Source organism: Cyanistes caeruleus, chromosome 3 (genome assembly GCF_971803275.1).
Source record: "Cyanistes caeruleus chromosome 3, bCyaCae1.hap1.1, whole genome shotgun sequence".
Taxonomy (NCBI): domain Eukaryota; kingdom Metazoa; phylum Chordata; class Aves; order Passeriformes; family Paridae; genus Cyanistes; species Cyanistes caeruleus.
The window spans coordinates 74,959,815-74,986,414 of NC_141703.1; the positions used below are offsets into that span (position 1 = coordinate 74,959,815).

Here is a 26,600-nt window from a genome sequence, read left to right on the forward strand (position 1 = left end):
AAACAAAACAGATTATATGATTGCTATATATTTATACACTCTCTAAAAAACATATATATATATATAATAAAGTTTCAATTATGCTTAAGATTAACTCTTTTCTTTAGTCACACTTTCTAAATTGTTTACTTTATGCTAATTATATAATACCAATATTCCAAGATATTTTTGAAAAAAAAATACCTGGAAGATACTTTGATTTAGATACGCATCTCTAATCTTCCTGTAAATTATTACCTTTATTTAACCAGAGCATTTAACAAGTAAATGATTACTTGTCACAAACAAACCCGAGCTACTTTCTAAATAAACCGAAAAACAATTTCTATTATTACAAGTGGAAATCTTGTTGAATTGCATATTACAGTGATGGAAAAATATAGGCAGGCAGAATTAAAAAAAAGTAGTATACAAAGCAAGGAAGTAATTTTGTTTTGACAAGTGTTTTAAGCAAAAGATACAGATTAGTCTATGTGGTTCTGAATAGCAGCAAGGGTCACTGAGAAAACGAGCTGAAAGGGATGGGAGAAAGGTAAAGATAAAAGTTGTCCTAAAGGACCACACAGAGCTTTCCAAAATATACTGGGGTAAGGAAAGTAGGTGTGACTGGAAAGACACCAAATGGGTTTCAAAAAGAAGGATGTTATATGTACAGCACAGGAGTAAAGCAACACCTGTGAGAAGAACTACATTTGGGCTATAACTGCCCAAAGGACTGACGTGTGCCAAAGGAATCCAAAATCAATTCCAGAGCACAAAAGGAAAGAAAATCACAACAAAGGAAATCTTGGTCAAAGCTAGATAAGAGCACCATGAGGTTAACTTAGGACATAACAGTTTGTGGAACTAGAAGTAAGTGAAAATCACATGAAGCAGGAAGCTGCTGTCAAAATACAGAGAAAGGGATGGAATACGGAGCTACGAAGGGAACATTTATAAAAGCAGAGGCAGGACTTATATTGATGGAAAGATGATGGGTTTTTAGTAACACAGTTCCAATCCCCATGGGTGAAAAAATTAGAAATGCTCCTGAGTATGTTCTACTCTTCTAAGAAAACATGCCCAGTCAGATACATTCTTGAGGAAAAGTATTAATGAAAACACGAAATCTACTTTTCACTTTTTCAGGCACTTGAACAGAGAAGGGCATTAAGCAACATGAGCATTTGCCAATAGAAGACCTATCATATAACCATGTTAGCAGCTACAGCTCATTAATACAAGAGACATTTCCTAATGCAAGAATATATTGAAAAGCCATATGTTAAGTACTTTAAAGACATACCTGCAAGTGGTTCTGCCTTTCCATTAGCTCTCTTCTTTTACTGTTATTGATGGCACTGTATACACGAAGGAATGTCATATACCTGCTAGGCGTTGCTCCGTATACTTTACATGATTTGTGGATCGCCAAAAATGACTTCAAAAAATCAGAATCACCTGTACAACATCATTTTTTAGACAGATAAAATTATGCTGAATTTTATCTCACATTAAAATAACCAAGAAAAAGCATCAGAATATGCTTGCTTTTTGAGATATTAACTGAGAGAATTCAAAATAGCACAAGGACTATACTTACTTTTTAAGTACTCTCAGGGAAACAACATGTAAGTACATTTGAAAAGCCAGTTTCTCAGAAAGAAATACACTGAAATTGTTTGATGTTTGAAAACCCAGCAAAACTAACTGCAGACTACTGAGGGCTAATCATATAAGAAACTACTTCCACAAAAATTTATTTTTAAAATACTTGGACTGCTTTAGAAATAAAGCCCATGTGTTTTTGTCTTCTCCCTTATCTCTGATGACAGGCAAACTAAAAGGTTTTCCTGCCATTCAGTTTGTTGAACAGTTTCTCAAAAGAAGGCCAAAGATACTGTACAATAAACTGCATTACCCTACAAAAGACAAAAGTTGCTAAAGCATATCTATATGTTAATGAATGCCTCTAATAAGTACTGCGGCCTAGATTAATTACAATGATCTAGGATAAAGAGGGATGGTAATGTGAACACCAAATACTATTTTGGGCCATTATTCTGATTGGCCTATTAAAAAGCAATATAAAACAAGAAACTCGAAGTGATCCACTTACCATCTTATATTTTGTTAGTTCCATGACCTCTAAGAACTACTTTTATAGAAACTGGCTAAAAGTAGTATTCTGTAAGTGAGTACTGGCATTGGTCTCTTAGATTACGTTTGAGACACTACTTTTAACATGACTAAATTTGAAGTCTTATGATAAAAACAAATTATTCTGAAAAAGGGGCATTACTTACAAGGAAATAGTTTTTGAAATTAATAAAGTAAAATGAAGATTTACAAAAAGAAAAATGACATATATAAACTTAAAACCTCTCAGAATATCAAATTTCAGGTTGTGAAATAGCATCCGCATAGAAGGAAGACACAAACCAAAACAAGATACAGCTAAATCAGCTTATAAAATCAAATATACACAGTGACTGCTTGTGACAGAAGAGACTGCATTTGATTAGTCAGGATATATGTTCCAGACTAATTCTCCTTTGGGCAAAATGCTTGCCATGTGAACAACACTGAAGTCTATGAATATGCTAGTAAAAACAAGCTATGTTATTATCTGTGCCCAAGATGGGATCAAGTGTGTAATAAGTAGAATAATAACTAGTAGGTGTACCTAAATATTACCTAAATGTTTTTTCTTAACTTCTTTATGTGTCTTTCCAGTCTTTTCTTGTTCAACTGAATCATACAGAAGCATTTCAGGTATCTAAAAAGAAATCACATGATTATTTGTATGAAAATCACAAACAATTACAATTTGAGTTAAAATTAAAAAAAAAAAGAAAAAAACAAAAAAAACAACATAAAAGCTTCAATATAGCTTCTTTTTTGAAAAGACTGTAAATTATACATTTAGTCAGAATAAGGAATCTACAGAATATTTTTAGCATTAGAAAGCTAAATTCTGCCTTTCCACATCACTGGTAACTTCCTATTCTCACAAGTGGAAGAGATTTTCCTGGCTGTAGGAAGGAACAACTAATTCACAGAGGACCTAACAAAAGGACAAATGTAGAAGCTTTAAAAGTATATACAATTCAAGAGGAAATGAGACAACCTTAACCCACATTCTGCCCATGTACATATTGCCCACTAATTAACCTTCACTGAGATCACTCAGAGAGGGGAACAGGATGATGCCAATGCTGTGCTGGGGCTGGTTTTGTTAGTGCTTAGGGGTTCTGTTTGTGTTGTTCTGTGTGACAATCACATGCATTTATGTGCATGGGCTTCCCACGGGGTCACAGACTCCTTCAGGTGCTTCTACCTGCTTCAGCATCAGGCTCTCCATGGGCTGCAGGTGAATCTCTGCTCCACTGTGGACTTCATGGGCTGCAGGGGCACAGGTGCCTCACCATGGGCTGTACCAGGGGCTGCAGGGGAATTTCAGCTCCAGCACCTCCTGCCCCTCCTTCTTGCGCTGACCCAGGGGTCTGCAGGGATGTTTCTTTCATGTTTTCTCACTCCTCCCTCTGGCTGCACTTGCTCCTGTACCATGACTTCTTTGCACTTGTTAAATGTTATCCCAGAGGCACTGCCACCACTGCCGCTAGCCTCAGCCTTAGCCAGCAGAATATTCTTCTTGGAGCCAGCTGACACTAACTCACCCTGACATGAGGAAAGCTTCTGGAAGCCTCTCACAGAAATCATCTCTGCATGCCAACCCAACACCAAAACCTCACCACACAAACAGAACAACTGGCTTTGACATTTTGCTTGTAGTGTGTATTTTGTTCTTAAATGCTGTGTTTGATCAGAGTCATAGTAGTCAGCATATTGTTCAAGTCAGCCCACGGAGAGAACAAAACATAATGTTACTGGCAAAATAACAATGCTAATAATACTTAACTGTTCTGCAGAATTTTCTGGCTTTATAAGAGTGTACAAAGAGATTAAATAAGTACAGTGATAATTATTCCTTCACAGCTTTAAATATCTTGACCTTATTCACCAGAGCTCAGTTATATTTAGACATACTAATTTAAATTATGTCACAATTAATACAACTTACCTTTTTCATACTGTCTTCTGACCAGGTTTCCATCCATAAAACCTGGCATTTCTTATACAGTGCTGGATTACTTTCACAGTTTATTGTGAAATTTAAATTGGTAGAATCCATGATCAAGACAACATGCAGATTTTGTTGGATCCCTAAGAAAATGTAAGAATTTTTAGCACATAAAAATTTGACTACATGCCGGTAGATTTATTGCAAATAAAACATAATTTACTTTCTTTCAAATACTTATCACAAGGTAATTTCTGAAAAAAAAAGAGCCTATAGCATCAAATCACACTAGGACAGGAATGTTTATAAGTAGAACCTTAATTAGTAGCACGAATTCTCATTATGTATACTACAGTGCATTTTTTAATTCTGAAGAGCTGACAGTATTCAAGTGGAAAGCACTGGTTCTCATTCCAATTCAGGTAGACCAACACAACCAAGTAGAAGTAGTTCCATGGCTGGCTGCTATCACTGTATTCTTTCATATTCTTTGATTTATTTCTAAACCATTTAATCTTTTCATTAGAGAGAAACACAAATAATTAAGAAACCTATCTGTAAACTTCCCTATAATTTCTATGAATCCAAAGTGATTTCTTGGTATAACTGACAAATGGAAGAAATCTCTGTTCCTAGATATATATAAAAGCTATATGAACCAGAAAAGAATGGCAACAAAAGCTTTCTTCCTTCTAACTACTTTCAACAGCAGATTTCATAACATTTGTTGAACATTCATCAATACAAAATTTCAGGCAGAAAAATAAATTTTAAGCTGAGGATTCTGTGCCCTCAAACATCACCAAAACTATTCCTGCCTGCTATTTAATGACTAATTAAAAGTTAGACTGCACACAACAAAAAGACCAAATTAGAAATTATTTGTCCATTATTATATCACTTTTTAAACTTCATATTTAATTATAACTTGTAACTGTGTTGACATACGGTATGTGAAATAGTTGAAAATTGGTCCTGTAAATCCATCTTGCGAAGCTTGATCCTTCAGAGGAGACAGCAACGGTTCTAATTCTTCTGTTTTATATAGCCCGGGAACTTCTCCTATTTCAAGAATGCATTTAAGTCAGATAAAATACACTGTAATTCTTTAGACTGCTTTGAAGGCTTCCCTTGAATTCTCTGTACAGAGAATTCAAATTGCATAGAATTCACCTCTATACTTTCTTGAGCATTATCCCACATACTTAATCATTCTTTTAAAAAAAAAAAATCACAGCGATTCTATTTTTGATAGAGTGAGTCTACTTTGTTTATATTGCTGAAATGTGTTTGAAAAAAGCTCTTTCAAATCTACCCAAAGACAGTGACCCTGTACTGCATACAAAACAAATCAAACTGTCATACACCAGGACACAGGCACATGAAAGTGAATAGTTGTCTAGTTCCTCAGACATAAAGTTTTTACACTGGATGATGAAAATTTGATACTGTAAGTAGATTTGGGGTAGCACCTGAGGGACAGGAAAATCTGGTACTCTTATTAATCAGCTCTTAAACTACTGCAGTTCCAAAAAAATCATTTAGCAACTTTGACTCAGTCCTTCAATGATCTTCTCTCTGATCCAGGAACAAAGCTGGACAGTAAAATAAAGTCACTTCTGTTATTTTTTATTGTTATTTATCATCTCACTACCTTCAGAAAAGTGAGCTTTTCTGGTGACTATCTAATTAAAGGATTCTGTCTATACAATCTAGTAAAGCATTGGAAACCTCTCAGTTTTGAGTTTTATTATAGAAGGGAAACTGTAGATTAGAATGAATTCTCGTTTTGCTATTACACTATAAGGAGTTATAAGAACTCCTTTGACATGAATTAGAGGAACTGAAAGCACCTGTACTACAGGGTAAATAAAAGGACAGCTAAGTGAACCTTGAGTCAGGTTCTTACATACAAGTACTCCAATTAATACCATATAGAAAGCTAACTAAATCTTCTGATAGAGACATAAAGTCAGAAAACATCATCTAAAACATCATTCTGCCTCACTGAGCTAAGTCTGAATGGCAAAAGTAGTACCATAATCTCTTTGGACTTGGCTCACCTGAGGACAGCAAACTGTTGACCATCTCCAGGAAAGTGGAATGAACAAACTGGTAGTCTTCGAGCAGCAATACCACCTGCTGTGCTTCAATGCCTGCAAGCTCCATCACCTAGAAGCAGGGAAGACATTTAAATCTCAGTGTATTGTCCATAAGAGAATAATAATCATACAGTATCCTGAGCTGAGAGGGACCAACAAGGATCATAATCTTTCCTTGACTATATATTACATACATATTTTCTCCACAGCATCTACACTATTATATATTTACAAAAGATTTCCAGGTGATTCAGATATATGAGATATCAAATATAAAGAACATTTTACCTAGATATACAGCTTAGTAATGAAAAAAAAATTAAAAGAGGCTCTTTCATGGACTATGTTTATGAATATGACTCAACGATAGAACTGTATCACTCTTTTGTGTAGGCATAGATCTAGAATTTTCTTTAGCATTGTTGAAGGTGAGGGGAAACTGTTGATTCAAGATTTGCATCTGGTTTTAAATAAAATGTACACTTTCATCAATTACTAAAATTTTATTTGTTTCAACTACTATTAACTGGCAGATCCTAGTAGAGATAGAAAATAAAAGTATGTACCAACATCATGAAATATATACATATTCCAATATGCACATAAATTTCTTATTTGTAAATTCTACAACAATCAAAAAGAGCTCTGGTATTCCAAAAAATGGAATTTCAGTTAGTTATTGTAAAGAACAGTATACACATCTAGAGTGAGAACTTCTAAAAAATCACTTGTTTCATTTAGACTGCCATTTTTCTTCTCTTAAAATATCTCTTCACACAACCTTTTGTGTCCTTCAAAAGTCACTTTTTTTTTTTTCTTTAACATACACCCACAACATTACAAAATAGATGAAACTGAGAGACTTACATATTTAAGATCACTTTTGAACTGCTTCAGCTGATAACCTCTGGAAATTTTGGGAGTAATCAGGACAGCTCCATGCATATGACTAACTAAAGAGGTAACTGTCCGACGACCTACACCACTCCGTCCTGCCAAAAGAAGTGATCCTCCAGGAAAACTCAGCACTCTGTCCACTTGGGACATATAACTGAGGACTTCATGGAACAGTAAAATATCTATCTCTTTCTTGTCCCGTCCATAATGAATGATACCCTATTTTTTAAAAAAAGAGAAAAAAACTCTGATCACTAATAATAAACAAAAACAGTGAGAAATTGCAACATCCAACATTTAAACATTTAGAAAATAAGGGCTTAAAAGCTTAATAAACCAAATTGGTCTTCATTCAGAAAAAATTATTTTTGTGACAGAATTTAGATACCTCACATACCCTTTAAGAGTAAAAAATATATCAATAATGAATATATCACACTACACCCACTACCAGAACACCCTGGAAGTCTTAGATATATTGAAATAGCAGTCTACCGCTGAACTAATTAAAACTGAATAATGGACCAGAACAAAGTTTGAGCTGTGTCTCTGACAACGGATTAATTAATAACTCATGAGAATGTTTTAGGCACCTAATTGCTGCATAATTGCAGATTATGGAAGTTCCTAGTGAAACACACACAACAACAGATCCTACAATTAAATTATGACCTTGTTATACTTATTAAAACCTCATCTTTGTAGTCCAATGTAACCTTGCAGTCAGTAAAAAAACCCAAAACCAACAAACTCCCTGCTTCCTGAGGCTATTGAATTTCATCATTTCCCATACAGCGTATTGGTCACAAGTTGGCACTTAAGGAGAGGGAGTAGATTCCCATCTGCAAAAGCAGTCCATCAAACACTATGCCTAAGAGTGACAATCTCAAAGCTCTCATCCTAAAAATCAGATAGCCTAGAAGAGTTAAAATGTTTGCATTTCCTCATCAAGCTCACTTTTGGTACTTTACTGCTTAAAAGCATGCCAAATCTCCATTTGCATTTCTTCGAACACAAATTATATTACCATATTGCAAACTGAAAAAGAAATTATTTAATAAAACAGTTATGTACTTGAACAATACACAAATATATATGGACATAAATGTTTCTCAAAATGTTTGTTCATCAAACTGTTGTTAATCAGCAGCAAATGCACAAATGCACCTGATGTCCTTTCATTAACATAATCTTGCTGCATGATACTTCCTACTGCATGCCACATAACTTCACAAGCCTTTCCCTTGCTTCACCAAATGCAAAAGGTGATTCTTTAAACAAGAGGCAGCCCACACCAAAAACCTGGTTGCTTGCATGTTACTCTTTGCCAAAACTGTCTAGAATCATTGCTGCGAACCATTGATGTGCATATTCTTTAATTGTGTCTCACTTTTTGAATAACATCTTTCAGGTCTGTTGAGTTTAGTCTGCCAAGTGGCCTCCCATGTGGTGGTAATGCCTGGCCTGGTGTGATGAATGCCTCTTGACAGGCTCCCCAAGTTACATAAAAGGTATCTGGGAAAAAAAAGGAAACATTTGAAACATTAGGTGTTCAATTCATATGCTATCTAACTTGATCAGGCACTTCTTAAACAAACATTTCAAGTTTGTGTGGTATGCTTCAAATGGCTTACCTGCCATATTGTCCAGAACATCTGAGCCCCAATCACCTTGAAACACTTTGGTCAAAATATTATCAAATACTTGAAGTTCCTTCATGCTAACAATTCTGTCACGGAACAAGCGACGTGCTTCATAAGCTAGAACTTCCAATACAATGTCTGCAGTTTGCATTAATGAACCTACAAAATTTAAGGAGAGAATTAATTTTTTATATTTATAATAGATTTTCAAATTTCCACTTTAAAATATGATATTGAAAATGAGCAAGAGAAATTACATACCAGTAGAAGAGCATCGGTAAGGAAGAAATAAAAGAAAAAGTAAACATTATGAAGTGGTTTTTAGTAATTTCTTTATGGATCATTACAAGATAAAATGAAATATATCCTATTAAAGCAAGTTCTCTCTATTAAAACAAGTGTCAGCTTCTAACAAAAATGAGCAAGGTGTTGCACACAAAGGTAAAATGAAAAGTCAGTTTTCCAGGCAATGAAATCAAGAAAATCCAGAAGACATTCTTAAATGGGAAGAGAAAGACTGATAACAAATACTGAAACAAGAATACCCAAAACAGTCTGTATTAGAAAATGCCACTAGACACTCCAAATGTTAAATATTCCTCACAAAAGTAGTAAGTAAGGTGAGTAAATAACAAGCCTTGTTGTTCAACATTGGAAAAGCACATGCGTATGTCATCATTATATACAACTAATAAGAAGTCCCTAAATGAGCTGACATTACCCGTGCATTGATTGTCAGTGCAGCTTTTCTGACATCACTCATGCTGAATTTACCATCTCATGATCTCAGAAAATAAGTGGAAAGGTAGTGCAGCACTTTTACAACTTTTATCTTCTTTAAGCAGCCCTCTATGCAACCTTCTAATCAATGCAAGAGCTAACACATAATGAGTAATTGCTCTTGACGCAGTAATAATACCTATTTCAGAGTCAAAAACAAGATCAGAAAGCAGCCCATGAAGTATGTGTATAAACCAGGTTTATACAACCAGGTATAACAGACAAGGCTATACCAAGCATGAGAGGTAAGGCTCTGGGAATCCAGAAAACAACACATATGCTCAAAAAACCCCAACACAAAACACAAAACCATGGAACAAAACAGTGAAGAGTAGGGGGCACAGTTCAAGTCCCCATAGTAAGAATGCAGTCCCAACCTATTAACTTCCCTTAAACCATAAATAACTCCCATGCATATCTTTAAACATCACTGGATTTTTTTTAAACTTTAGTCTTTTGTTACAGAATGACAGGCGATCTTTTCCCTCTATTGAGTTCACAGTTTAAAAAGATCTGTGTGGAACCAACAGTAAGACTGACATCAATAATAATCTAGGCCATTTTAGAACTACTTTATTAATGAAAACCAAGTAAGTAACTTACCACCTTCTAAATTGTATCTGAATAAACCAAGAACCCACTGAGTAAGAATACATGGTGTAAAAAGGTAATGACTGTGATCATCAACTGTGAATTTTGCTCGCACCTAAAAATGGGAGTTAAGGAAAGAAAAAAAAAGTGGTATTATAAAATGTAAAGGACTCTTTCTAAGGCAGAAGTAGTAGATTAGTAGTCTAGTTGGTGAACATTTAGATATTTTATGAATACACTCCTAGTTTAAATCTTGTTTTCTGACCACTAACTATTTTCTCAGAACACTTTTTCTGTACCATTTTTGATGGAAACATCTGCACGTCTCACCTAGGACTGTGAGTGCAGTATTAGACAAAATACATTGTTTTTAAAATGTATTTTAGTTTTTTTTAAAACAATACCAAATATGAAACACAAAGGCAATACTGAAATGTAATAAAAACCTTCCTAAATTATTAACATTTTCTCACTAAAACCTATCTAAATTAGTAATGCTTTCTCACTACAAAATACTTACTTCATACCTACACTTCTCCCAGAGAGGATATTCGAATTTACAACTACATCTTTAATTCAAGGAATAACTGTTTTCATCAGTTACTTGATCGCGGTGTAATGAGATTTAAACTCATATTTCTCTGAATACATTGATAATGCCATATGAAACTCCTGCTAATGGGTGCATTCCAACTAGTGACTGAACTCACAGTGTAGTCAAAAGGTTAAGTCTGTATCATGCTTCTGCCTGGATGGGGACATTCATACATACTACAGCAAGCAGCACACAGCACCGTCCCCAGTGAGGATATGTACTGATTAAGAAAATCAAGTAGTTTAGCATTTTGCTAGATAGAAGTTCATAAAATTTCAAGTGGGAGTCTAAAATAAACTTGTGTCCCGTTCTAAACACCTGCTTTTAACAATGTACAATTTTAATAGGTAGTCCTTGATGTTTGTAAAGGACTCCACCCTTATCTCTCCTTCTGTGTTCTTAACAGCATCCTTAACAACTGGGCACACAACCATCTGCTCATCCATTTAGTAGGAAAACACTGTTATCCATATTTTATAAATCAGGAACTGAAAGTATGGAAGTGTTAAGATGCATACCAAAATCCTGAAACAAATCTGTGGGAAAGCAAGAGCACTTAGAGATTACTCTGCTTGATTCTAATACCTAAGATTCTCTGAAAATAAAAGTTCCAAAATTGATATCAACTTTATTAAAAAGATATAAACTTAGATTTTAATACTGACAAACCTTTTTACACACTTGTTAACATCGAAAGTTAATTATTCGTAATAAAACACCTGACTTCTCCATCTCCTTGAAGAAAGAAAAAAGGTTTCCATACCTGTTCATAGATCTGAACCATAGATCCTGCTAGCTGATGTATTTTTGGTAAAGAACCCCAAACAGGGTGATTCTTTAGGTTTTTCTGTAGTACGGGTTCCAGGTAGGCACTATAAATAGTTTGCAGTTGTTCTCTTTCTGGATAGCTGAAAAGGGAAAAAAAAACCTAATCATTATGGACTTTTTCTATTTAATTAAAACTGAGTTAAACTTATATACACAATTACTGAGAAATTTCATTGAATAGCATTTCCATCCAGCAGCTGAGTAAAATCACCATTTTTTTGCACTAGGCCACTCTCAGAAATTTTCTAAATACATCTGTTAATATGGCCAAACTTAAAAACAAATAAATAAACTTCATTTTCTCTAACTTTTTAACCAAATAACACCTTAACATAAAGCTTCAGAAAGCAGTTTACTGCAATCAAAATTACCCAACAGGAAACATATTTCAAACACTGGTGCTAAGAGGTACCAAATAGTGCCAAATCTGGCAATAACGCACTGTGAGAAAAGATGAAAGACTAGAACAGCCACATCTTTGTAAAGACTAAATTGACAAGAGGTCCTTATATAGAGAGGCTGATTCTGAGCTCTGAGAGACTAATTTACATATACTTACTCAATTGCACAGAGACGAACTATAGAAGTAAATCTGGAGCTAAGTTTATGTCTTCCTAATGTTCCTCCAGCGGACATGGAAGCCACAATCTGGATGTTTTCTAAACCAACCCATTCCAGATTTTCATCATAAAATCCTTGATAGGTAAGAACCTTTCATAATTAAATAAATATTTTATTAAAGGAAAGTCAACAGAGTATCATACAAAGTAAGACGTAATAAAATAGTGAAAAGTATACCATTATTTCTGCTTTCTTAATTGTCTCAGGTGCCTGACTCCTCACAATTTCATCATCCCCAGATCTGCAGGACTCCATTGACCCAATCATTAATGAAGATCTTAAAACAGATCATGGTTTACAAGTAGACTCTGTACTACTGATGATCACCCTCTGGGCCTGGCTCTCCAGCCAACTTCCAACCCACTTCACTATCTGCTTATGCAGCCTGTATCAACAGCTTTTCTTGTGAGGATCTTTTGGGAGACAGCATCAATGGTCTTAGTGAAGTCCGGGTTGACTATATTGACTCTCTTACCCTCATCAAGCATGATTTGCCCCTGGTGAATCCATACTGACTGCTCCTGGCAATTTTCTTGCCATTCCTATGTCTACTGCACTGTAACTCACTGAGAAAAGCACTGTCTTCATGTATTTATAAATATCAGCCAAATAAAAATGGTATCTTATTTCTGGCTGACACCTACATAGTCTATTAAAGTACAAACAAAACTAATGCAACAACACCCAACAGGATGCAGGATTGTAACACTGAAATTAATCAGTGTTAAGTATTTACAAAATACACAAAATTGTATCCAGTATACTCGAGTTTCTTTATAAATCACACACATAAGTGCTCACCTGCTGCAGAAAAGCCACAAGAGTGCTTGTTCCCCATTTATCAGGTTTGGGTAGATTGATGTCTTTTAGGTACAAAACCAGCCTTTCACAGTCCTTTGGTCTGTACACTCGTCCAGTGTTTGTGCTGATTACAATGCAAGTTTGACTTAATTTCTGTAGAAAATGTTGAGAAGTAGTCTGTGCACTGCAGTGAACAGTAGCAATCTGAGTGGAGCGGAGCTGAGAAAATGCATAGTGAAGCAGCATCCTAGAAAATCAAACATGTATATACATATAGGCATAAATAAATTAAAATGCTGTGTATCCAAAGATATTTTAGAGTTTCTGAATAAAATGCATATACTACATCGTATATTAATGGAATAGGTGGAGCATGAGGTTTGCTGAATTTAACATTCTGGCCTTTAAAATGGTAACATTTTTCATTCACAAAATTCAATGAAAGTGTAGTATATACAGCTACACAAAACAGCTAACTTATTTCCTTGATTACAGTGACCCAAACCATCTAAATAAGGAATCTAATAAAGGCAACAGGATATGCTAAATTGAGTTGCCTGTATAAGGCATCTAGAGCCTCTTGAAATGAGACTGGATTTCACATGCCTCTAAACTGTTGCTCCACAACAGTAAATTTTCCAAAGATCCTGCTTTGTATCTAAAAGGCACATTCAGATGTCTTAGATGCATAGTGACAGTCTGAACTGTTACTTCATAAGAATTCATAGAACTTCGTAAGAATCTACTTATTTGCCACAACATAAGGTTTGTTGAATCAATGACCTAAGCAAGTCCTAATCTATTAGAAAGTCATATGAGAAAAGCATTGTAAAAAAAATTACAAATCTGTCAAAGAACTAGAAGTATATTTTACTTAAAGTAGGAACTATTTTTTACCCCTTTCCACATCCTTCAGGACCCACAAGAAGAAATGGCTGCTTATTATTAATATCTAGCCATGGTCTAAAGTAATCTAAACCTCTCTGCATGTCAGGGGTTTGGATGACAGGAAGTGTTTGGAGATTACTGAAGTCATCAGCTGTTAGATTTTCAGGTTTTTTCAACTGATACAGCATTATCTCTCCAGTGTCAGTGTCATAATATGTGTCCAGGGGCTTCCTCGGATCAGGAGGAGACTCTTGTGCCCAACTGAAGATCTTTAAAAGAAATAAAAATAAAGCTTCAGTTAAATCCATAGTCCTAACAAGATCTACCATTTCAAGCTACTCTAAAGAATGTTCAAAGAATACTTATGAAAAATTAAACATATAATTCTTTGATTTGATGGCTTGAGGCTGCCTTTGAAAATTCAATCATACCATGCATATGCTTTATGATTAAATCCTTAACTAAACAATAATATATTACTCTTCCACTTTCCATAATATAAATAAAATAAATAAAATTATATTTAGAAAAGCTTTAAATTTTTTTGTATTAGGCATCCTAATAAGAATACCTAAGAATACTTTCCTGCTGAAGTGCAAAGTCCTGTAACTATTTCAAGTACTCTGAAAAGAAAAAAAACCCACAAAAATAAATCTGAATTACATATACAATACGCATAAACAAACACAGTCTGTTACAGTTGGTCCTTGCACAAAGCAGTATGGACAAAGGCATTTCACTATCTTGTGGTGCAGGACCAAAGGATTGCCATCTGGGATGAATGCAAAGCATCAGTGACACATAAAACATTCCTTCACTTCTCAGCTATTCCCCTACAGATAACACAAACCAAAATCAAATTAGAATGCAGAGATTACCTCTTTTGCAAATTCATGTCGTGACTTCATGTTGAGATTGCCACCAAGACCACGTAACAAGTTAATAATAAACTGCCTATGATCAGTACTTCCATGAAGATGAGACAATCCATTCATCACAGTTCCGACTAAACTTGTTTCTACTACAAAGTCATTCTGTAAATTGAAAGTTGTAGTAGATTTAAATACACTCCTCAATATAAAAGTGATGTGTTGCTAGCATGCTGTTATTACTCACTGCTTTTTGACATTTACACAAATGAGGAAAGATCTCAGCACTGCTATTGTTCTAGAAAATTCACTTGATATTAAATTATTTCTAAGCACTGATTTGGAGGTTTTAATTCCAGACTATGAGTCTGTGTAATTCAGGATAAGCAGTCAGAACTTTCCTCACAGATTTTGAGAATCAGTAAGGAATAAACATAACTATACACTGCAAATCTTCTTTTTGAACAGATTCTTTATGGATTTTTCTCTTTGGCACCAAAGGGAATTTTCAGCCTCAGTAATAATGCCAAGGTTTTTCCTTTGATACTTTAAAGTCTAAAAAATGCCACAGGAAAAGTAACTAGGAGAAAAAATAATCAGAAGAATACAATAGGACCATGCATGCTCCCCAGAGGGAGATAATCCACATCTCTAAAACATAAGCACACTGGCCACAGCAGTGGGGAAGTCTCCTAGAAAGTATTTTCAGCACATAAACTACTTGATCAGTGCAAATCCAACTCCTCCAGAAGGGGAGTCTGGGAAGCATCATTAATGTGGTCACAGCACCAAGCCTGCCAGAGTACAAGAAGGGTTTAGACAATGCTTGCAGGTGCATGGTTTGGTTCTTGGGGTGGTCCTGTGCAGGGCCAGGAATTAAGACTTCCATGATTCCTGTGGGTCCCTTCCAACTCAGGATATTCTACAATTCTGTAATTCTTTAAAAAAAGCACTGAGATTTTTTTTTTTTAAATTACAGTTCAAAAATTAATCTGAATGATATATGATTTCTATTCTAGAAAAATGGATCATAATTAATAGAAGCTGAAATTTGATTAACTATTTGCTTACTAACCTTCTTTACAACCCAGTTTAAAGCCTTTTCAAAATAGTCCCCAATCCAGTTTTCAAGGTTGTATCTGGATTCTTCAGGCTGACTTCTTATCCAAGACTTTATTAGAGCATTAAGATCTGTATCCTCATCACTAAATAAAAAAAAAAGATTCAGATAAATACAAGACACCAATGTCTTTAAACAGACTGTTTTAAAGGAGCAAAAAAACTCCAGAAAAAATACTGGTAAAATAATTTAACAATTTCTATTCAATAATTGGGCTTTCCAGTAAATAATTCACAATGTCTTTTAAAAATATCTGAGGTATTTCAGTCAAAAGTTTATAATTAACAACACAAAAGGGATACACAGCCTAAAGAATCTTTCCCAATGATTGGCTTCCTAAGTGTAAGCAACTGCTCCCTTCACTTAAGAATACATTTCAAAACAAGTAAGCACACATTAAAAGTAAGCTTACTTTATAAAGTATGTAATACTCCTGCGGCTTACCTCAGAAAGATCATTCCCATTCGAGATATTGTAGCAGGAGAGGCACAGCTGAGGTCATGAGTTTCAAATATAAAGTTGACATTTGAACCAAACTGAATTCTTTCTCCACTGGGCATAGTCAACAATTTGTTGTCATCCAAAACAGAATTCAAAGATTCAATCCATTCAGGATCAATATCACCATCACAAATTATCCATGAAGTAATATCTATTTTTAACACAAAAAATAAAACATCAAACCCAAAAAAAAAGAGTTGAAAAATATCACCCCTTGCTATTTTAATGCTATTTATTATTACTTCTTCATTATGACTTTCAGTTCTATGAAAACATTCCTCACATGCTTTACCTTCTTCTGCCTATTTTTGATTTCTTATCACAACATTTGTAAAGAACATAGCTTTTGGCTACAATTGTTACCAGAAGTTCTTCTTGCCTCATGCTAAGTATATAATAATATAACATAGTATTATATTATACAGTATAAAAAGTAACAATATAAAGAAGTACTTGAAAAGGATCTCATTCAGTCATTTTGGTGTAAGAGTCTGCAAGTCCCCCTCAGACACACCTCGGGGCTCTCGCACCACTTGCCGAGCACTGTTTGTAAGCACTCCATCAGACCATTCCCTGGTATCCATGTCAATACGGCCCAGCAGCTGATGCCGAGGCATGGCCTTGGGATTCATTGTGTACTGCTTCACTACTTTGCCAGTTTTACCAAGGGCTGTCTTCAACATCCGCCAGAGCGTTGATTTGCCTCCACCGCTTGGACCTACAATAACTACACCCATTCTTTGACGCAGCTGTTCATATAACTCCAAAGCCTTCTTGATCTAGACAATGGAAGAGATAATAGTTATGTGAAATTGTAAAGCTGAATCAAACATGTTCTCTCGTAGTATTTCTGAGAATTACTTTGCATGCAGACACTTTCTATCATTTTCTTTTTTTAAACAATAGATATTAGCAGGAATATTTAAAATTATGATACTAAAGTTTATGAAGAAATTTATTTTACATGTCAGAAGCATTTCACTAAATTACTAATACAAAAATAATAGCCATCTTTGGTCACATATTTAATGAGAATTTAACAAATCTTCAGTCACAAAACTTTGTCCAGTTCTACAATAAATAAATAAAAACAAGACAGAGAACTGCTTGCAAAACTCAAATATTCACATATTTAATTCTTTCACTTTCCAAAATATTCATTGGCATTTGTATCTGGCTTGAACGAAACTGTGTCACATGTTCATCTCTTAACTTTCCTTATGCTGTTTTTCTTTCAATAACATAACTGGTCTACCATGTTCAAACACACATTTAATTTTTTTGTATAAATGTAATTAGAATCTAACTACCAGTTATTCTCACTTTTTTACAGAAGATTTTTGAAAATAAAACAGAAATTAGTTAAATGAATATTAATCAGATCTAATTCAGAATAATACTGCTTTGTTGCTATAGTTGATCTTTACCTGTGTGCTTATAATTTCCAAGTTTGCTTCTTCAAAGACTTGTTCTAAAGCTGCAGCTAACTCAGCATATTCCACATCTTTAGAATCAGTGCCAGGAAATACATCTTTAACCAGCTCATCAAAACGTGTGCAGTCTGCAAATGTAAGCTTTGATATGGTGTTCAGCCTCAAAGCTTGAACCACTATGTGACTTTCATTAACTGGAAAGAAAAACAAAGAAAACAGATCAGTTTCAGATGTGTCAACACTGCTCATATGTTGAAAGTATGGAGCATAGACTCCAGAATTACACTTCATGCACCATTCTACTTGGAAGCTCAGCACAGTTAGGCATACTTATTGTAAATATTGACATATGCCCACAAATGCATTCTATAAAGATATCAGGTGGTTATGATGCTGGTCAGATGCAGACCATTTGTTATGTCAAAATTTGTAAACTTCCAGATATATGCTGTTTAAGCAAACAGGAACCAGTACTTGTCCCCTAAAGATGTCAAATGCTCATCCATTCCACACTCTTTAATCCCCTCATTTAATACCTAAACAACAATAACTCAAAAAATATTTAAAAAATGCAGTGACTCAGTCTAGTCCAATATATTTCTATCATTCCTATCTATCCTTATATTTGTCTCTGTCTACCAATCTGAATCTAGTGCCATGTGACAGTTTTGGAAAACTCAAATTGAGTCAAAATGGTCTGATAAATAATGAATACTGACAGCATCAGAAGATCAACTTTCCTGTCCTAAGTCAAGTGAAAACAAATCTTTGAGAATAATTTAAAATTATTCCCAAATGAAGTCCTGTGATCTGTGTTCTTACCATCATACAAAAGCTCCATTTAGAATATGACAAATATTTTGTGATGTCCTAGTGAAGGTGGGCTTTCATAGATATTTTCTTCTTTTCTAAATTGCCTACAGATACAAGCCAATGCTTTTCAAAACTCCAGTAAACAAAAAAGCTGGAGTGAATTATATTTGTACAAGATCCTAAAGAATCTAAAGTTTGGTATGGTCAATCTTACCTTCTTGCTTTGCATTGCTTTTCTTCAGCTGATGAAGAAGGCTGCCACAGCCTCTCAAAACAGTCTTCAGTGCTCGTAAACCCCAATCATAATGCTGCTGTGGTGTCAGAAGCTCCCTGAATTGAAAAACAATATCATAATAAGCTCTAGGCGACAGCATCTGAAATTTTGGATTGGTGAATTAGTACACTTCAAGTACAGGTTTGGTCAAAAAAGAAACTGGGACGTGTTTGTAGTGTCATCTGAAACGCATTTCAGAAATACAGCAATGGCACTCTGGAATTTTCAGAGTGGTTATACCCAACACATATCTATTACTGACCCTAACAGCGTTCACTATAACTTTAGACCTCTGTACTCTCTAATGCACACAGTTTTAACCAAATAGTCACTTACATTTCAACAATTTTAAGAGTTCAATACAGCACAATGCTTGTGAGCATTCATATGCTTACATTTATATTTAGTGAGATACTAGAGGAGCAGCAATTTGCTCCCTTGAGATTGTAACTGAACTCAAGATATTTTCACATCTCCCAATATATTGCAGTATTTTAACTTTATAAATTAAAAGGATCTGTACAGAGATTTGCATGGTAAACCATTTAGATTTAAGAGCTACAAGGGAAGAGAATTAGAAATGTAATTTTACTAAGGAGGGGAGAGGTGAGGTGGTGAAAACTTACCTTGCTAGATTAAAAATAGCCACTAATTTTCTACCCAGTATTTTAGCATCCTTAAAGCCTTCTGAATACAAAATAACTTCCGCAATGAGTTCATTGTCCGGATGAGTCATAGCAACTGGCCTGAAAAGTTGCTTGAGGTTATCAGGCAATTTTTGTCTTCCTCCATAACCTTTTCCAGCAGGATTCAGAGTGATAAAAATTCCAGAATTGGGATCCATTTCAACCTAGCATGAGAAGTACATTGTAATGGTATCGTCAGACGAAACAGTATTGAGAAATGCTGGGTGGACTTGTGTTTAGTTACAGTAATCAGTTAAGTGTGGTCAATGTGAAGAAGATTATTAAGTTTTGCTGTACCTTTTTGCCAAGCATCTCACATACAGGACTGTGTTTCTTCAATGCATGTTGAATTGTCTGAACCTGCATGGATACTGCAGACAATACAGCTTCCTCAAGTCTGTTGAATTCATCAAAACAGCCCCAGGCACCACACTTCACTAAGCCCACAAATATGCGTCCCATTGACTTCACATCAATGCCCTTGCAATTGAAAAGAATGTTGTCAAAATTCCAATAACAAGAAAATATATAAGAATGTCTTCCCATCCACTAAAAAGCAGGACCTTGAAAATATCCACGAATTTCTAATGACAACTGACAAATTATCAGTGTAATTTCCATAACAATATCAATACAACTACTACTACTAATAATAATAATTTATATAATAAAACTTAATATTCTAATTTTTATATTATATCTGGAATGCAATATTGCTTTATGAAGTATGGGTATAGATATCCATTTCCTAAATTAAACAAAACCATATTCACCTCATCACAATTAAAGACTAATACTTGTCTTCCAAGAATCCCACCCAAGGCCTTTACTGATTCTGTCTTCCCAGTTCCAGCTGGACCATAAGGATTTCCTCCGAGGCCCATCTTCATGGCCTGAGTAAGAGTTAGGTAACACTTATCTGTCAAAGGTGTATAAACAAGTTTTGGGGAAATCCCCTGCAGAAAAAAAAACAAATTATATTGGTTGGTAGACAGAAATTACAGGCAATTTATTTTCATTAATTTTATTCATAAGTAATTATTTGATAATATAATGCAACAGCCAAAATTTCTATCTCATTAAGAATGTGAATGTTTGCAAAGTTGTCCTGGCTTTATATCAAATGCCAATGTACTGTTCAAACTTTTTCACAACTACAGTTGAAACTGCACTCAAATATATAAAAGCAAGTATATTCAAAAATATTTCTATGATAATGCAGCTACTTTGATACAACTTATATTTACCCTATCAGCATCAGGAATGAAAATTATTAACTATCTTTTAATATAATCTATGAAACAACATGTTATGGACATAACAAAATTTAGAAAAAACGACAACAGTTCGAGACAATCAGCAGCATGTATGAAATGAGAAAGTGTTTGATTCATATATAAGAGCCACTATGTAAAAATACCACACCTGGTATTCGTAAGTATATTGGAGTTCAGCATCTACCATCTGAACATAACATTTCTGGTCATTCATATAAAATCTCAGCTGCTTCTTCCAAGCCCAGTCTTCAACATTGTGAACCTCAGCTTGATTCAGCTGTTTCACCACATCAATGTTATGAATGATGTCAAGAATCAGAGCTTTAAGCTTGAGCTCGAGGATTCCAGATTCTGCAAATAATCACACCAAGGAAGACACGTTACCCATCCAAAAGTTCATTGTGCTGCTCTCTATTATCCGCAGATTTTATTTAGACCTCGTTTGAAGGTTTTTATTTTATTTTCTAAAGCAAGCAGCATAAAATAAGATCCTGACACAAACAATGTAACTCATGTAACTTATGTCATTTTGAAGTGATTTTGTCTGCCTCTACATAGGGGGAGAAGGGAGGGGTACTGAGACAGAGGGAGAGGGGGAGAGAGAGAGGGAGAGGAAAAAGGAGAGGGAGAGGCTTTTCTGCAAAGCAATTTATGCCAAGAGTGTTAATACCCATGTCCACTTCAGCAATCAATGTGGCCCAACCTGCTGAGTGATCTGTTGAGCATCTGAAAACCATACTACATGCACTCTGGAGATTTTACTCAGAATAATTACGGTGATGTGGAGTGAAAGTTCATTAACAGATTGGGTGCCTTAAGTGTACTCTTAAAGCATATAGGTTAATTTAGTTTCCTTGAAAGAAGTCCACTTTGTGTTTCTGTACCATTCCATGATGGGAATTAAAGCAAAGTAAGTAAGAATAATCACAAGTCACTTCAAAATCCCACCTATTTTACAAACTAAAACATTGATATAATGCATTATACAACAATAGATTAAATGAACACTCCTCTGTAACTGATGGATTTCCTCAGCTATAGAAAGCACAGAAAGGGAGCTCAGATAAAGAACCACACATACAGACTTCCAAAGGTAGGTGATATGAATCCCACTTCTAATTAATGTATAAGATGTTTACAGTTCACAAATTGTAAACTAGAATTTAATGCAGTAAGCAGCTATTCAAATGTGGTGGAAGATTATCAACTACATATTGAGTCTTTTTATACCTAAGAAAAAAGCCATCTCACCTAACCTACAGTGTAGAATTTTTCGTCTGAGGAAGTCACTCAAAAGCCCTACCTCTCGTCAAAAAAGAGGAAAAAGCACTCAGAGGCATAACAATTCTAACCCATTCCAACTATATAAGATTCAGAAAAATCATGTCTTGAGAATAAATAGCTTATTTTGCCTCAAAGGTACTCAAGAATTATAAGATCAGAGGCAGATGCATACGTCTAATATAGAACAAAAGAATCACCTGCACAATAGTACAGAATATACTGGCTTGACATAATGTACCTCAACTGCTGTTTGGCCACCTCCTGTGAAAGAGTAGATAGATACATAAGCTAAAAGATAGAAACTTTTTATAAAATTAAGAAAACAGCTCTCCAAATACATAAATTCTCCAAGCTAATTTCTAACCTAAACAGAAACCCTTTTGTTTACTTTGAAATATTAAAGGCTCTAATTTTGGCTGTAATAGGTGAGCGACTTTATGTAACAGCTTTATGAACTCAGATTGAGACAGATTTATGTAATTTCCTGTTTAAACAAATAGAATATAAAATACTATACAACTGCAGTCATAATAAAGAATTATGTATTAATTATAATTTTAATACCTGTACTCCCAGTATCTTCTATGCCACTAGCAATGCTAGTATAATGGTCCAATTTAGCCGTGAGTTCTAATTCTAATTGTTGCAGATTATGGTTTTTGATAGCACTTTCAACATCTTCAGTGAACAGAATTTGTTCTGCCAAGGAAAGAATCTTTGAAAGAGAAAGTTCAAAATATGTTTTATAAATACTGAACACATATAAAAACTTACCATTTTTTCAAATAATTTGTAATTGCTTATTACTTCTGATATTTTAAATATTTTATTGTATAGCTTTTAAAAAAAGTATTTGCTGCTTTAAACATACATTTTCTACGATCCTAAGAACAAATAAAACCATCTTAAGACCTGGCAAAATTTGCCAAAACTTGCAACATAATCTCATACAGAAACTCTTTTCCGTTAAGTGGTATGTCAGACTGTCATGTAAAAGACTTGAATATTTCAAATGTTTACAAAGGAATTTAATATGAGAACATATTTTTAAGAATTTCTCTATATGATAAATGAGTAAAATGGATTTGATTTGAATTATTTTCTTCCAAATCTAAACATACAGTTCTTTATAGAACTAAAAATAAAGCAATTTATTTGGTAATTCTAAGACAACACAGTGGCATTACTGGATCAACTACTACCTGGGAAGGAAAGAGCGATGGATCAATTGAACCTTGTGATTTTTTTCCAGCATCAACACAGTCAATTAACATTTTTTTCAGGGTCTCCTTCATCTCTGAAGCCAAACTGTTAAGCCACACCTGACAAAGAGATGAAAAAACTTATAAATTACGTTATAAATTAATTTCTCAAAGAAGTTTGAACTAGACTAGGATGTGATTTTCTTACCTCCACATCATTTGATAGAAGAACTTTATTTCTAAGTGGCACAGTTTCTCCTTCTACAGACTTCATGGCAATTATGTATTTAAATTCTTCATCAAAGCTCACACTATTAATGCCTATTAATCAGAAAACATCAGTAAAGTTATATATTCTCAAACATTAGTTACTAAGCGTTTAGTCATGGAAAAAGAGGAACTGCAACATATTGTTTGGCTTTGAAGAAGCTCATCTCTAAATAAGTAAATTCCACAAACAAAGATTAATGCATTACCAGCAAAAAGTTTCTTAAGGTGAGACTGGATAACCAGAGGATTTGTGGATTGTCCTAAAATTTCTAATAAGTCATCGTCTCCAACGAAATAGAACCTTGGAAATGCTGAGCGCTTTTCCTATATAAAAGGAGAATGAATCAGTTTTGTTGATTTAAAACCAAGCTTACTGACTTTCTCTATAAAAAACTGTATTAATGTTTACTGTACCTCCAAAAACTCATTCAGAGATTTCTGACATCTCTGAAGCTGGTCAAGTATGGTACTTAAGGCATTTTTTATTCCTGCCCGGGCATTCAGCGATGTTATCCTATTGTCACTCTTAATATCTGACATAATGGATCTTGATAGACAAAAAAAAAAAAAAAAAAAAAATCATAAATCCATTATAATTTTAATTTAAATACGACATATATAAAGTTAAGTAAATAAAAATTAATGCACAGGCAAACAATAAAAACAGCTGATATATAACTTTAAGGTTTCAGTACTAATGATGAAACATTTCAGAATTTCCTTCAATATCTCTCCAATGTAATTTAAGAACAATGGTTTCTTGTTGAAATTTCACTAACCAGAACCAAGAAAATTCAGTTCTTGACTTTTATTTCTGTTTAAGTCATTTCAACTCAAGCCAAAGACAGATAATGGTACCTATCTTTCCATATTTCTAAAACCTACTCCCTTTTTTATCTTTTGACTTGTTTGGAACAAATAAACTAACTACCTGTTTCTCCCAAAACTCTGTGTGTACTTTCTTAGTGAACAAAGTGATAGTCTTCAACATGATTCTTGAAGAAATAATTACATCACCTCTACTTCTGCTGCTGAGACTAATCTTGTGTTTGTCTGCCTTGATAACAGTCTTGGATGCTTCACGATTCCTTTCTTCACACATGCCCCATTAAATGAAAACATTACCACCTTTATTCAGATGTATGGTGCCATCACACATAGATATCTGAATTCCTGTCACTGACCTTCTTCTCCATACATATGCCAATTGTTCCATATATTTTCACCATGAAGAATGTTCTAGATGGCATGTCAAAGATACTACAAAGGTAACTTGCATTCCATAACACTAACCTAAAGTTTTCATCAACTCTGTTAAAACGAGCTTGTTCTTTGGGTAGAGCTCCACGACCAAATATCGGCTCCAAATAGACCCACTTCCTCTGAATTTGGTTTAAATTCTGCAGGTACTCATCCAAGTCAGCTAGCTTTTTTTCCCAGATGGACACTTTATCTTCAAAACCTTTGTAATATGGAGAGTCCTTAAGAGACTGTAGAAGACAGCGATGATCTCCAACTTGATTGACTGTGTCCTTCCAGTCTTTGATAAGCCTGATAGTCTTGCCTTGGCTATCTTCATAATCTGTTAACATAAAGACAGCTCCAGCTCCCCAGAGTTCAAGCTCACGTAAAGCTTCTCTGATTGTGATTTCACCTTGAGCTCGACAATTCAAATCCTATTTAAAAGCAAGAATAGATCTCATATGAAACTACAGAGCTTGCAATAAACTATCCATTCAAAAACACAATGCAAATTCTACTTCTATAGTATTAAAGATATATGCATACAGAACAATATATGCCACATAAAATAAACCATAAAAACATCTGTAGATCCTGTACTTAAAATTATTCATTCATACCTTAAGTTCTATTGCTTTTTCTATAATGGCATCTGTCACTTTTAATAGATCTCCAAATAACAAACCCTCAAGTGTAGTGCCTCGGGGAAGACCCAGAAGACGAAAGAGATCCAACCAATGGTCTGGAGAAAGATGTTCTCCTCTTACATATTTTAGGAGTGGAATTATCATCTATAGAGAAAATGCACATATAAATTAATCTAGTCATTATGAAAACTGCATCTCTTTGATTATGGAGCGATGTGCTTTTCAAACAAAACAAAAATTTAAATTCTTAAACTGAGGTACAATTTTTCCAGTTCCTGAATTTAAAGTTTGGGAGTACAATTCTGAAGACAGCTCATTGTAAATCTGTGTCTACGTAAGCTGTAATGACCATCCTATTTACCGTAGGGAAATAAAGTTACCCAAAATTAAGTGAAATGTCCAAAACACTTTCAGAAGATATTTTGTTAAACATTAACTGATTTTACTGTAAGAAATCAACAGTGAGGTATACAATGGAGTACATTACCCAGTAATACCAAAATATTTTTTGTTTCATGGGCCTATTTGAAATCCATAGAACCACAGAATTATTTGGGTTGAAAATGACCTTAGAGATCACCTGGTTCCAACCCCACTGCTGTGGGCAGGGACACCTTCCACTAGACCAGGCTGCTCAAAGCACCACCCAACCTGGCCTTTAACATTTCCAGGGTAATTAGCATCTTACTTTATATTTGTCCACTTCTTTTTGCAACTTTACTGTCATTACAGTATGTTCTTCCATCTTCCTCAGTCTGTCATGCCAGTTAAACAAAAATTCTTCAAATAGGTATATCTTACTTCTGCATGAAAATTAAACATAAAAAGGTCATAACAATACAGTACTACAACCATACTTGTATGCCCATTAAAAATAAAGTAACTAAATGTTACCTAAAAGTAATCCAGTCCTCTTTGGCTTTTTCCTGAAAACCTTGATAAAACTCTTCGTACAGTGCCCAGACTTCTGCACAACTCTGAATATCTTGACTTACAGCTTCTGACAATGATAAGTCAGGCTCTTCCAATTTAAAATGATGGCATTCTTCACTGCATAAAAAGGTCATTGCATTATTCCACTGTACTTTTATGGATTAAGCAACAGTATGATACAGAAATCATCATACTTTCTCAAGAAAAGTCATTGGCTTTATTGAAGAGTATTGCTGCAAA

General features: G+C 34.5%; 1 protein-coding gene across 19 annotated transcripts in view; it reads right to left on the minus strand.

Annotated features, from left to right (window-relative positions):
• Positions 1 to 26,600, minus strand: part of DYNC2H1 (dynein cytoplasmic 2 heavy chain 1) — a 139,617-nt gene that overhangs the window by 90,675 nt on the left and 22,342 nt on the right. For 18 of the 19 annotated variants that reach the window (XR_015284801.1, XR_015284803.1, XR_015284804.1 and 15 more), the window contains exons 23-54: positions 26,322 to 26,477; positions 26,116 to 26,230; positions 25,401 to 25,571; positions 24,832 to 25,214; positions 23,953 to 24,085; positions 23,745 to 23,862; positions 23,477 to 23,589; positions 23,269 to 23,388; positions 22,631 to 22,781; positions 20,931 to 21,133; positions 20,279 to 20,461; positions 19,803 to 19,985; positions 19,446 to 19,669; positions 18,760 to 18,875; positions 17,727 to 17,926; positions 16,814 to 17,078; positions 16,243 to 16,450; positions 15,754 to 15,883; positions 14,688 to 14,843; positions 13,819 to 14,078; positions 12,922 to 13,168; positions 12,059 to 12,210; positions 11,435 to 11,579; positions 10,089 to 10,191; positions 8,697 to 8,864; positions 8,453 to 8,577; positions 7,033 to 7,281; positions 6,127 to 6,235; positions 5,012 to 5,125; positions 4,064 to 4,206; positions 2,677 to 2,758; positions 1,286 to 1,440 (exon numbers count right to left, since the gene is read on the minus strand). Coding sequence is in view for 9 of the 19 variants with exons in the window: in XM_086881986.1 (XP_086738112.1) it covers positions 1,286 to 1,440; positions 2,677 to 2,758; positions 4,064 to 4,206; positions 5,012 to 5,125; positions 6,127 to 6,235; positions 7,033 to 7,281; positions 8,453 to 8,577; positions 8,697 to 8,864; positions 10,089 to 10,191; positions 11,435 to 11,579; positions 12,059 to 12,210; positions 12,922 to 13,168; positions 13,819 to 14,078; positions 14,688 to 14,843; positions 15,754 to 15,883; positions 16,243 to 16,450; positions 16,814 to 17,078; positions 17,727 to 17,926; positions 18,760 to 18,875; positions 19,446 to 19,669; positions 19,803 to 19,985; positions 20,279 to 20,461; positions 20,931 to 21,133; positions 22,631 to 22,781; positions 23,269 to 23,388; positions 23,477 to 23,589; positions 23,745 to 23,862; positions 23,953 to 24,085; positions 24,832 to 25,214; positions 25,401 to 25,571; positions 26,116 to 26,230; positions 26,322 to 26,477 (5,380 nt within the window). In the remaining 10 variants the exon portion in view is untranslated. The remainder of the gene's footprint in view (positions 1 to 1,285; positions 1,441 to 2,676; positions 2,759 to 4,063; positions 4,207 to 5,011; positions 5,126 to 6,126; positions 6,236 to 7,032; positions 7,282 to 8,452; positions 8,578 to 8,696; positions 8,865 to 10,088; positions 10,192 to 11,434; positions 11,580 to 12,058; positions 12,211 to 12,921; positions 13,169 to 13,818; positions 14,079 to 14,687; positions 14,844 to 15,753; positions 15,884 to 16,242; positions 16,451 to 16,813; positions 17,079 to 17,726; positions 17,927 to 18,759; positions 18,876 to 19,445; positions 19,670 to 19,802; positions 19,986 to 20,278; positions 20,462 to 20,930; positions 21,134 to 22,630; positions 22,782 to 23,268; positions 23,389 to 23,476; positions 23,590 to 23,744; positions 23,863 to 23,952; positions 24,086 to 24,831; positions 25,215 to 25,400; positions 25,572 to 26,115; positions 26,231 to 26,321; positions 26,478 to 26,600) is intronic. The other variant, XM_086881987.1, reaches the window with a different exon arrangement.